General features: G+C 32.7%; 1 protein-coding gene across 1 annotated transcript in view; it reads right to left on the bottom strand.

The window, feature by feature from the left end:
• Positions 1–13354, bottom strand: part of Timeout (circadian regulator timeout) — a 392876-nt gene that overhangs the window by 31138 nt on the left and 348384 nt on the right. The window contains exons 13-16 of the mRNA XM_078180750.1: positions 4229–4288; positions 4047–4134; positions 3166–3364; positions 1079–1316 (exon numbers count right to left, since the gene is read on the bottom strand). Of these exons, the coding sequence (XP_078036876.1) occupies positions 1079–1316; positions 3166–3364; positions 4047–4134; positions 4229–4288 (585 nt within the window). The remainder of the gene's footprint in view (positions 1–1078; positions 1317–3165; positions 3365–4046; positions 4135–4228; positions 4289–13354) is intronic.

Below are 13354 nucleotides of genomic sequence, written 5' to 3'. Positions count from 1 at the left end.
TGTTGTCATTGGTGGTTGCCACGAACGGTCTTAAATCATTTCACGTTAGCTGCTCAGTGTACGGTTGTAAACCAGCGAAACGGAATTGCGATATTTGGGGACGCAACACCAACCATCTCCGAAAGCATTTAAACCTCGCCGTCCACGCTCCACTGCTCAATAACTTCGAAAATACTACGAATTCCAACTCGAAATTACCCAGAGACCTACATAAATAGTGGAACTACAGAAAGAACACGAAAGAAAGAAATACGTATCCTTTATACGAAAAGGAAAAGATGTAGCAATAACTCTTCTATTTATATTTCTGATAATTTTTAAAATAGAAATGCTAAGATATTTTCTATTTATATTTCTAATAATTTCTAAAATAGAAATGCTATGATATTAAACGAAATTGTATTCATTTTGTGTGGAATTTGCGAATTTATTTAATATTGATATAATAATTATATTAACGTTAGAATTATCGAACTCTTTTTTATTTTAATATTACTCGATAATATACTCCCTTCCTTATTTTAATATTAATCAATATTAATAATTGATTTCTTTGAGTTTTATCAAAATAATAGTTTAAATTCTTCTATCAAAAATTATAGTTGTCGTATTTTTCTCATCGTTATTTGCAACGTATTTTTTAAATTGTTTAACAGGATCAAGCTGAAAGCACGTCAAATTATAATTAGAAATTTGAAAAGTTAGTTATCGTGTTATAAAACGATTGAAAAATTGCAAATCGAACTTTATTAATAAACAACAACGACAAAACAGAAACAGTGACGACACCGACAACAACAACAATATCAACAATGACAATATCTATAATGACACGATATCTATAACTTAACGTCGTTCTCAAAAATAAAAATAAAATTACTGCAAGGCACAGTAACCAGAAGGGGGGTGGAACGGTAATTGACACCCCCTTTCTCGTATTAAAGACAGACGGAAAAGGCACGCGGCGGCGGAGTAGCACGAGTCATCGTTCCCCGGGCAAAGAAAATTATCCGTGATGCCGGGCGCGCTGAAGAAGACTCGTAAATCATAGGATTTTGCTGAACACGGGGAAACGTACCTTGGGAATACTTGTTAGTCTGATGTTCCATAAAGAGCGTGCGTAACTCGTCCTCTTGGGCCTCGGTCCAGAGGCTGCGCGAAACTTTCTTGTTATCCGTTTCCGCGTTGTAACCCTCGACGACCTCCGTAGCGTCGCGAGTGGTCTTCCAGAAGAGCAGCTCCATGTATGCCTTCCGGTTCTTCTGCGCGACTTCGATGAAACGACGGATTATGAAGACGGCGAACTTTTGAAGTTCCTGCAAGGTAGAACCGACGGTTTTCAGAGAAGGGGTTGCGGGGCAAGAGAAGAGAAGAGGAGGACCGCCATTAAGCGGACTCCCGGAAATGTAAATTCCTCGCTAAAGTAGCCCCGAAGTTAATAGAAAAACAGAGTACACAGAGCGCGCGAGAGAAGATCAACATTTCCGGAGTGTTGATAGTGTCTAGACCGAACGTGACGGCGGACACTTTATCGAATCATGCGACCGCTTGCCCTATGATTTATTCGACAGCTATGGGTGGTTATGCTTCTGTCGCTCTCGCGCGCGGAACGTTCGGGTTTTATTTGTTTCGGCGCGGTCGAATTTAATCCCTCGCCGTATCATTTTCTTCATAGTTACCGTGGTAAGCACCTTTTCGATTGTAATAATTTCTTAGAAGAATTTTTTTGCTCGCTTCGTTCGCATTTTCTAGGTTAAAAATTGTTTGTTTACCACTTGCGGTAAACTAGAAAAGTAGCAGCTTCTTTCTGAGAGCAAAAAACATCGACATATTCGGTTTTTATTTTTTTTTTTTGACAATGTTGCAGGTGAGCAAAAATCTGAAAAAAATTAAGTACACGAGCAGTGATAGTATCTTATCAGGGAATTAATACAAAAATAGTTCATGTTTTAGTTTTCGAGAAATATTCAATTTTCCGATTTTTGTTTTGGTTTTTCATTTTTCATAATCACAGCTTGCAACGGAAAAATCTGAAAAAATTCTGTAACATGCAGCTTGATGTCCAAAATAAGCCACATTTTTTTCAAAATTTTAGAAAGCCGCTAAAGGTGGAAAAATGCCGGAAAATCGCGGAATCTAATTTACTCTGTAATTACCCTCACGAACAAGTTACAGAGTTTACATTTTGCACAGATGAGTTTTTATTGGTCAGCTATCGAACGGTATATGACTCATTGAAAAACCTCTACGGGCAGTTTTGACCACTTAATCAGAATAACAATTATATTTGACAGGATATTACTAAAAATCTTCGTCACGAGTCTGACTCGTTAAAGTTTGACAAGGGGTTAATGAATGAGCAGTCCTTTGGCAATAAGCGTCGCTGCGTAATTTACGGCGTGAATATGAATGTTGTATTAGTGACTTGTATGGCGTGTTTCTCGCCCTAACTTGAGCGTCTAAAGTATCTCGCTTATGGTAGAAGAAAAGGGGGGAACATTGGTAAGTTTAGGATAGCAAATATTATGACAGGTAAACTAATTTATTCAAGGAAACTTTTTTTAGAGATTTTTAGAGATTTATGTTTATAATTATGTTTATATTAGGGATTTATGTTTATGTTTTGGAGAACCTATGTTTATATGCACTTTGTTTATCGTTTTAATAAAATTGGTTGAAATATTACTATAAACATTACTTAACATTAGTATTAAATGCCTGCAGCATAGAACTTTTCGAATAGTTTTTAAAATAATCCTAAAAAAATCTTTCCAAAACAGCTCTAAATTGAAAATATTATATAACAATAACCTATAATCGGAAATATTGTTTACAAATAACCCTTAATCGAGAAAAACTATTTACAACTCGAAATTTAAAAAACTGTTTACAATTAACCCTTGATAAGAAAAACTGTTTATAAACCACCGGAAATTTAAAGAATTGTTTAAAATTTACCCACGTTAATAAAAATCTTTATAAATAACCCGAAAGTGGAAAACATAAAATGGAAGAAATTAAATTGTTTAGAAATAGCTCTAAATTCAGAAAATTGTTTATAAATAATTTTAGACAAGGAAACTACCCTGAAAAAGACGACTCTAAAGTAAAAGAACTATTTAAAAATAACTAAGACAATTAATAAATTGAATTGTGTAGTATTACCTTGTGAGCAGGACGCTTTGATTCGAGAATTCTTTGGAAAACTCTGAACATGGACGCCTGGAACATCATTGCAGGCATTTTGCATTCCCACGCGATCCGATGCAGCATCTTGTTAACGTAATGATTCACTTCGTCCGTATTCTTATCGAATTGGCGCAGCAGAATTAACATTGCTTTGACAATTTTGACGTTTGCAAATCTTGAACATACAACGACCGAAAGATTCTTGATTACAATAACAACAATTGTACTGACTGCGATTATTATTAAGTAATTATATTACGTAGTATTAATATATTATTAAGTAATAATATTACTCAGTATTAATATATTATTAAGTAATAATATTACTCGGTATTAATATATTACTGAGTAATTATATTATTCAGTATTATTATATTACTAAGTAATTATATTATTCAATATTAATATATTACTAAGTAATTATAGTACTCAGTATTAATATTTTACTAAATAATTATATTACTAAGTATTAATATATTCTAGCGTAGTTAATTCAATATTCAAAAGAAGTCACGAAATCTAATTGAACAATTTGTGAATGAATAAATAATCAATGGCAGATAAAATATTGACTCTAAAGTGCCGACTAAAAGAGTCGCGCATATCTGAGTAAAATATATCAAATTTATTTAATACAGCTTGGTAGAGTTACGGACAGAAATTATAAAAATATTGTAAAATCTTTATAATTAGAACATTCAAAACGGAATAAATATTATTAAATCAAGCGTATTATTTATTAAGAATATTGTTAGAAAAGGGCAGTTTCAGAGATACAACCAACAACGATGTATCATTGTTCGGCAGTAAAAGGGTTAACAAATGAATTATTTCAATAAAATTGTTCACCGACTTACCTGTGAATAAAATCAGAGAAATTGAAATCGGATTCAACCCTCGCCACTCTTTCCTCCGCTTCTTCCTCCTCGTCTTCCTCCTCGTCTTCTGAAATAATATTTTTCACACAATTTATTTAATAAATTTCATTCGCGCCGGTATTATTACTCTGTTGTTTACGATCTCTTGTTTTATAATTTACCTTCATTGTCATTGAAACCGTGTTCCGCGTTTTCAGTGTGCGTAACAGGATCGTCTTTGACTGTAACAAACAAAAACAATGGCGAGTTTATTATAACTTGTTTACTACTAGAAAATATTGGTTAAAAATATTAATTAGTCGCAGGTATTTCAAAATCAGCGTAAAAAATGCTATCAAAACATGTATATTTTTAAAATTTTATTTGGAAAATTATTGGTAGCTGATCCTGCTTAAATTTTCAATACATTCAGATTTTAAATAAATATTATTCAAATTATTTTAATACTTCATTAATGTTGTTTTAATAGATAATTATGTTTAGAAAAGACAATGGGTCTCGTATGGGGCACCTTTACCCTACCAGAAGAACTTCGTAAAAATAAATGAAACGTTGCAGAAAAACTCTATCTAAAGAAACAGGAACGCGTCGAATTATCCACGTGGAAATAAATAAAATGCTCGTTGTAAATCCGCGGAGAAATAGATAAAAATCGTGTTAAAAGCCTACGTAAAGACGAATAAAAGGTATTGAAAATTGTATCAAAAATACGCAGAACGCGCGTCATAAAACTTTGAGAAAATAGAACGCGTTGAAAAATCCGAGAAAATAGAACGTGTTGAGAAATGAAAGAAGTAGAAGCTCTGTTTAAAAGAAAAAGAAAAAAGAACGATGAAAGAACAAAGTAAACAAGACCCGTTGTAAAAAAAATTGCACAGAAGTAAATGAGATGGGTGAGAATGAATAAAACAACTCGAAGAAGACCGTATAAAAGAGCACGGAAAGAGTTGGGGAGCAAGGGGTAGACGTTGAACGTGCACAAGCGCCTTGTGTAAATATTGGACTTTTTCTTAATTAGTGTTAATATGATAATAATAGCAATAATGATAGTATGTATAATAGTAGAAGAATGAAGTAAGTGATAAATAGTACTGTCTTATTATTAATTCTAGATCTTATTATTAATATTATTATTAGTGGTATGTTATACTATAATATTCTATTTTCAATTTGTTAAAATGGATAACAAGAAATAGAAATAGTAAAAAATGGATGTAGCAATATTCCCACATTAGAAATAATAAAAAATAGGGATACTAATTTTACTATATTAGTAATAATAAAAGATAGGGATCCTAATATTACTATATTAGAAATAATAAAAAATGGAAATAGCAATATTTCTCTGTCAGAAATAATATTAAATAAGGATAATAATATTACTATATTAAAAATGATAAAAAATAGAAATAGGAATATTAGAAATAATAGAAAATAGAAATAATAGAAACTAGAAATAATAATATTAAAAGTCGCTTTGAGTCTATAATTATGCATCTATAGTCTGCGTCTATATTTTTCGCACGCTAACCTAAAAACTGAAATCGTAACTCAACTTCTTTTTGCACGCGGTGCCTCAAACGACTTTTAAAACCTGCTCGATTATATGTTAATAGACAAGGTTGATCGCGCGAGTGTCGAAAAAATCGAGAGAAAAAACTACAAAATGCATCCGCTTGCAAGAATGCGTTTCTAATTCTTCGACAGTGGACAAAAGAGGGCGAGGCGCGCGCGAAGGGACGCGGGCGAAATATCGGAATGCTCGTCACCCGTTCCTTCGTCGGCCGAATACGAAAATGCCTGCAAACAATCGGAAGGTTCGTTTCAATGCAGAAAACGAATTCGGGGGAATACAAGCAAGCACTCCATTGAAATCCGGTTAGGGAAGAGAATCAATGAATCTCGACTGTCGGTTTGGTGCATAGTCGGGGCGGCGGCGGCGGTGGTGGTGCCGCGGCGAAATCGTACGTCGGAGGTGGTCCGGTCGGCCCTCTCGTCCTCGCTTTTCGGAATCGGCGACCTCCGTCGAAATCGTTCGGTGAAATCCGCAGCGAAAAATCCGGGGCCATCGGTAAAAAAGATCGTGGTCGGATTAATTTGTGCGAGCCTCCGGAAAACGGCCGCGGGATCCGCGCGCGCGCGCGCGTACACTATCGTCTAGAAATATTTCGACTCGGATTTCCAGCACTGTGCACTTCGCGAACGTTGCGCGCCGTTCGAATACGAAGCATCCGAGAGATGTGAGAAATATTTTCGCGGCGAAATCATATAAGGTGGGAAGAGCTCTCATGGAGCGTAAATTAGTATAATATAAACAAACGTCAGTAACACTTTTCAGTTGCAATGAAAACAAAGATAAACGAAAAAAGAAAACCGATGATAGCAGAATTATCATTGCTTTATTATAATAAACGCTGTTATAATAATAGTAATGAAATCAATGATTATGGGGTTCCATAATTTATCGAAGAAAGAAAATGATAATAGTAGTATCATCGATTTGTTATATGACGCTGATTAAGACGCTGTTATTATAATAGCGTTTATTATAATAAAGCGATGACAATACTAGTATCATCAAAGTTCATTTCAGACGATTCGTTCCAAAATGGGGACATCTTGAACACAAAATACGGATTACACCTGTTCCTTAACTGGGAATAATCAAATAATTGAAGTACACAATATGGGACAGTATGTTCTTGGGTAAGAATGTATTCGAATAAACATTTTTGTTTGTAGCTAGATGTTATGTAACAGAATTTGTGTTGGTGAATTTATAAAGTAAAATGTTGAAAAGTATGGCTAGAATCTTTACATTGACTTTCATGTGCTCTGTCAATTTTTTACTGTTTTAATCAATTCTTTGAGTTACTGTTTCAAGCAAGGGTCAGAATTTTGACAGTGTTTCATATTTCGTACTTTTTTTAAATAAATACCTAATTTTTTGGCTTTGAAGACAATCCTTTATGTGTGAGGTTTTATTAATCAAGAATGACATAAATAAACTGTAAAATTCATCTAACATTATTTATGAATGACGTTTTTATTCATAATACATTAAGTTAATTAATTCAAAGTTTTATTTATTAGAAGAGACATAACATTTGTCGATATTTTTAAGCTGAATTTTATTTTATTTAAAAATAATCCGAGAGCACAGTAATCGGTGACCTACAGTAATTGACACATCTATGCTATCTGCGCGATAATGAGTAATCGAATCGCTCATTTGACGTATTAGCGGCGTAATTTGATGATCAGGATTTTCGTGAAACGAGCTCGATTGAACCGATTCGTCTATTTTGTTTATTGTACGCATTTGTGGTAAAAAAGCGAGATGGAAAATCATAAATGGGTGATCAATTAGTATTCCTATCTATTAATCTTTACAGTGGATGGGGAACTTGTATTTTGCTTTGCTCTTCGGATAAATATAGTTAATTTTTACGTTATGTATTTTAAATTATTATTTCTATATTTTAATATTTTAATTTACGTATTTAAATATATTTTCTCGTTTTCTCTTAAAAGAAGCTATGTTTTTGAAAAGTATAATATAGAACGTAATAACGAACTATAACAATATAATATAATAATAATAATCAAGTGAAATATACTATATAGTTAAGAATTTTGGGTTTTAATAAATATTTAGTAACATTGAGAACTGATAATAGGGTAGTATAATGTTTTTGTGTTTCTAAGGCTCATTGCGTTCTAAAGGTTGATGCTGAAATAAAATTATATAAAACGCAGAAATGGCGAAATAGAATTATATAAATTATTATATAACACAGTAACGTATTAAAATAGCTGGCTCGATGATTTTGGAAATAAATCTTTGGATCATTTTGAAAATAAACGGCTGAATTTTTCTAATTTTCCTAAGGTTTTAAATTAGAGCTAAACAGTTCGTAAAATGCATTAATAAAATCTGCAGTCTATATTTGTTGTATCTTTGTTGACGCAGCTCTACGCGTCATTTATAATATAGAGAATTGTTCTATCTGATTCGAGGCGGATACAATAGGCATTGCTTCGATGAAATGGCTTGATTAGAACATTCGTAGCTACGCCAACCTGGATTATATCACGTGACTATTTTCCATGGCCTCGATTATGTAAGGTTTCGATTGTTCGAAATTCAAATTGATCCTCGGAACATGTCTCGATTATGTACGGTTCCCGATTATTCGAAATTCGGATTAACCCTCGGAATATATCGGACTTTTAAAGCTCCTGTAAATAAGTTTTATTACCTACTTATTAGTGTCGAAATGTTTATAGAAACGAAACGGTGACATTTTTCTATAAAAGAATTTTCTCAAAAATCGTCGATTCTTTGCCGTACATAAATTCCAAAAATCTTAGTATAGATTTTAAAATAAAATCATTTGTTGTCATTTTAATGAATGTCACAAAGCAACTAGAAGACATTATTTTTATTCAAATTTTTCAGGATAATAATTGTGTTGTCTAAAGGGTAAAATTGACGCATAATGGTACTTAATTTTAACGCTGATGTTTTTTAAACTTTAACTTCGCTTAGAATTTTAACAATACTTTTACTAATTTTATATCTAACTTTATTTAGTACTTTGTTAACCCTTTGCACTCGAAGCAATTTTAACTATGAATTCGAAATATTGTAGTTTTTTCATTTTGATATAGTACATTTTTACTAAATTGATCTAAAATCTTGCAAAAATCATTCTAAATTCTTGCAAAGATCATTCTAAATCTTTGCAAAAGTTATGCTAAATCCTTGCAAATATCATTCTAAATCCTTGCAAAATCTTTGTTAGATAGTCAAGTTGTTCTAATTGTCCAAATACTCAGAATCTATAGTCCTCGCGCGACAAGAAGGTACCTTTGTGTTTGCATTCCCCTTCTTGCTAGCTATACTCCACTGTCAGAGTTATCAGAGCCGCTATTGGTTGAAAACTGTGACAGAGATTCATGGCGATGGATAGTGACTAATAGCTGCGGAAGTGGGGTCAGCTAGTAAGAAAGGGAATGTAAACACAAAGGTGCTTTCTTGTCGCGCGAGGAGTACAGATTCTGAGCATTTGGACATTTAGTATAGTTTATCTATCAACAAAGATTTTCCAAGGATTTAGAGCGATTTTGAAACAAATTTTTTAAGAATTTAATTTCAGTGTTGCAAATATTTTCCAACCAATTGCGTCAATAATTACAAAAGTCACTTTAGATGCTCCAATAGCATTAATACACGACTTTGTTAAATTTTGCTAAACATGTCTTAAAAATTAAAAATAAAAATAAAAATATCGAATGACACGTAAGTCAATTAAAATTAATACTATTAATTTTAAATAATTCTGCATAATTCATACGCACTTATGGTACATATATTTCCACCAGAAATTAGTTTAATTACAAAAACACCAACATCCTAGTTTGACAAAAATTTTTAATTAAAAGTCAAATAGCGAAACGCGCAATTACTATTCCCACATCTAAACAGAACTCCAACGTTAATTAGTAAAATAGACATTTCCTAGAGCTATTCTATATCGAAATGTTTCGCAATGCACGCTGCCAATTTCACGGGCGACAGTAAAACAAAGAAGAGCCCGGTGAAAAGTGTCGCAGTCACCCGATACTTATGGATCGCAGTGTACGCCGGATCACGCTCGGCAGCGTCGAATCCGATCGAATTCGATTCCGTAGGTTTCGCGTTACGATGTGTCTGTGTTTTTTTTTGCGCAGCTCGCGGACGATCCCCGACGAGCAGCGAATTAAGCGGCCGTGGAAAGACGATTACATTTTCGACGTGTGTAGACGACGAGGAGCAGCAGAGGCGAGAAAGAGAGAGTGAGAGAGAGAGAGAATAAGAGAGAAAGAGGGGGTGGCATAGAGTGGCCGATGGCCAGAGAAAAATTGCGGCCGGCCGGAACCGACGATTGGATCGTCACAAAGCCTCGTTACGCCGCACATTTTCTAAGGCTTCGAAACGTATCTTTTTTTCTTTTTTCTTTTTTTTTTTATCCCGTCCAACCACCGTTTTCAGCCTTTTCAAACTTATGCACGACATTTTTCCCCTCTGGCATTCCGAACGTGGCTGTTAACGCTCTCTCCCGGTCTTGTTAAGGCTGTAGGACACCGATACACTCTGTAACTACGCTCGCGCGCGGACGCCGGAGAAACGCCGCGTACGTGTACGTCTACTAACCTCGCAATTCCCACGGAAATTTGTCGATCTTGACTATTCGATTTAATTCGAATGTAATTGCGATTGAGGTACAATTACACGGTGCTGAGTAATTACAGTCAATTAATTGCGAATTATGGTGTATTTGAGTTGAGATTACGAATTATGATGCAATTAAATTAAAGTTACGAATTATGATACAATTCAATTAAGGTTACGAATTATGGTATAATTGAGTTGAGGTTACAAATTACGATGTAATTCAATTACAGTTAGAATTATGATGTAATTTACTTAATATTAAAAATTACGGTGTAATTCAATAAAGGTTATGGATTATAATTTAGTTGAATTCAGGTTACAAATTACGATGCAATTCAGTCCAGAATACAAGTTAGGTTATGTAATTGAATTGGAGTATAGTTGAATTACTATCTAATTGAAATACAGTGTAGTTAAATCGACAAGTTGCATTACGGTGCAATTGAATTAGCAACAGCACTGGTTTCTATCAATCTTGAAAGTTAATTTTTGTTGCAGTAAGTAAAGTGAACTTTGGTAGAATCTACGAGATATAATAGTATTAGGAAACTAATTGTTATAATTCGATTGTAGATCTTAATGCAAAATGAAAGTTAAAGTAGAACAGCATCAGCTAGATAGAAATGTCTTCCTGTTTGCAATGATTGCAATAAATTGAAGACAATGTAATAATATCTTTAAATTCTTCTAATATTGTTACTTTAATTAATATTATATAATATTGTTACTCTAATCTGGTTTTACATTCTCCTTTTATATGATTCGACAAATTATATTTTTTCTGATAAATGTGTTAAATAAGCTAAAGTTTGTTAATGTCTGCGAACGGCAAAAGAATGACTTAACAATTTCAGTTTATTTCAAAAATATTATTAACAATTGAGTCGTCAAGGATCATTTCTATCAATTATATACTCGGTCATAGAATTCGTATTTATAAATTAGTAAATAATGTAAAATATAATATAATACAATATACTATAATATAGTATAATGTAATATACTATAATATAGTATAATGTAATATACTATAATATATTATAATATAGTACAATGTAATATAATATGATACAGTATAATATGGTATAATGTAATATAAAATTAAAAATTCTGTGAAACTAGTGTATAAAAGATTGTCAATTTCCTGAAAAGTTCATTCAGCGTCGGTGATGTGATTTTAGAATGCGATTGAATATATATTTCTCGATGCTACCGGCGAAACTCCATTGAAACATCGGCGCCGGAGGACTAAACGTCCTCTAAAAAGCAGCCGCGGCAAAGTATTTTAAATCATCACATAAAGTTCCGTTTTAAACTGCTGTGTTGCCACGACCAAAGAAAACTTTCCCCCGCTGTCCGAGGAATCCAGTTTGCCCAAGTGACGTAGACGGCGATACTATTTCAACCGAAAGTTTTAATTGTTCCTTTCCGCGGTCTCCTGAACTCGCTGCGCGAAACTTCCAGATAAAACAGAGAGCGCGCGCTGAATGATCTGACGTTTCTTAAATTTTCAAATTTCACCGTCTCCGAAATACTTGGAATCGGAGGGAACTATTAAACCAACAATCAGCGAGAAACGATTCATCAATTCTTGGAGAATTAACTTCTTTATTATTTAATTAAGCAGATTTTATAAAAATTACATAGATTAGTGCGTTAAAAAATTTTATACGAAGAGAAAAGAAATATTTTTGATATCTGATTTTATGTTAATGAACATTCGAGTTAGTAAAATATTAAATACTGCAAATTTAATTATGCAGCTTTTATAAAAAGTATAAGAACACTACTAAAAAACATTTCTACGAATAACTTAGCTTAAGAAGAAACATTTTTGAAACATGCTTTTACTTTAATGAACATTCAAATTAGTAATAAAAGTGTTTTCAATGTTATTAAAAAATAAGACATTTTTTCAGCAACAATATCTATTCAGAGATTGTCATTTATTTCTAATAATTCTTTCGTTGAATAATGCCTTAGTTAAAGTAAGAAATGATTCTTCAGAGATAAATACAATAACTAATTTTGCAATTGTGCTATTGCAAATTATAAAAATTGTTCAATACTGTTGTTTAATGCTATATTCAATATAACGTTAATAATGCATAATTATTGTTGCATATTTAATATTTTGCACACTGGTCTCCTTGCACTCATTAAGTTTTGTTAAAATAAACAGTGTTGTAGAAATTTTATTCTTGAGGCACACGATGCTAATTGGATCTTCATTCTTACCGTCGTTATTATTAATGTTTTAGCAACCGAAGATAAATTACCGCTGCAGTCGCAACACGCAATTTTCATAAAATTTAAGGAAAAAATCAATTCGTTATTCTAGAAAAATTTAATTGAACTCCCAATCGAGAACAAATGCGTAATGCAAAATGTATAAATTATATTAATATTAATTTCATAGTCGAGAAAGATTTATATCATACTAATATCCTTAAAATACAATGAAACATTTTGTTTATTACGATAAATTCCGAGAAATATAATTAAAATTTCACATGGACAGAAATATATGACGTAAAATGTAGAAATGTTATAAAAATTAATATCGCAGTCGGTTAAATTTTATACCAATTCAATACCTTCTATAACATAATAATTATAATTTATAATTTAATTTTCTAAAAATCAAAATAACAGTAGATCAATTTACAATTAAATAATTCCACTCGGATCACAATTTTCTATATTTATTCCCAATTAATCTTAATTGTCACTATCGATAAATTTAACATTTTCAATTTTGCAATCTTCGTACCGGAAAATCTACTCGATATGAATATGAACAAACGCGTAAAATAAAATTGTTCCAAGTCGAATTATATATTTCCTGTACTGTAAAAATCCCGCGAAATAGCAACAAACCTGACGAGCGGCAAAGACACCGGGGTCAGAGTTTTGATTCCGCAATCGGGTCAAGCATTAATTACGAACAGCATTCATTAGGTTACTCGTACAACCGGGGAACTTAATGACCGCTCGCCTCTCCCGGATTTCATTTCCGAGAAAGCCCCTCCATTCGAAATTAATGATGTACATATAGAGGAACGAG

The sequence above is a fragment of the Augochlora pura genome, chromosome 5 (genome assembly GCF_028453695.1).
Source record: "Augochlora pura isolate Apur16 chromosome 5, APUR_v2.2.1, whole genome shotgun sequence".
In the NCBI taxonomy this organism is placed as follows: domain Eukaryota; kingdom Metazoa; phylum Arthropoda; class Insecta; order Hymenoptera; family Halictidae; genus Augochlora; species Augochlora pura.
This window is presented reverse-complemented; position numbering and strand designations above follow the sequence as displayed.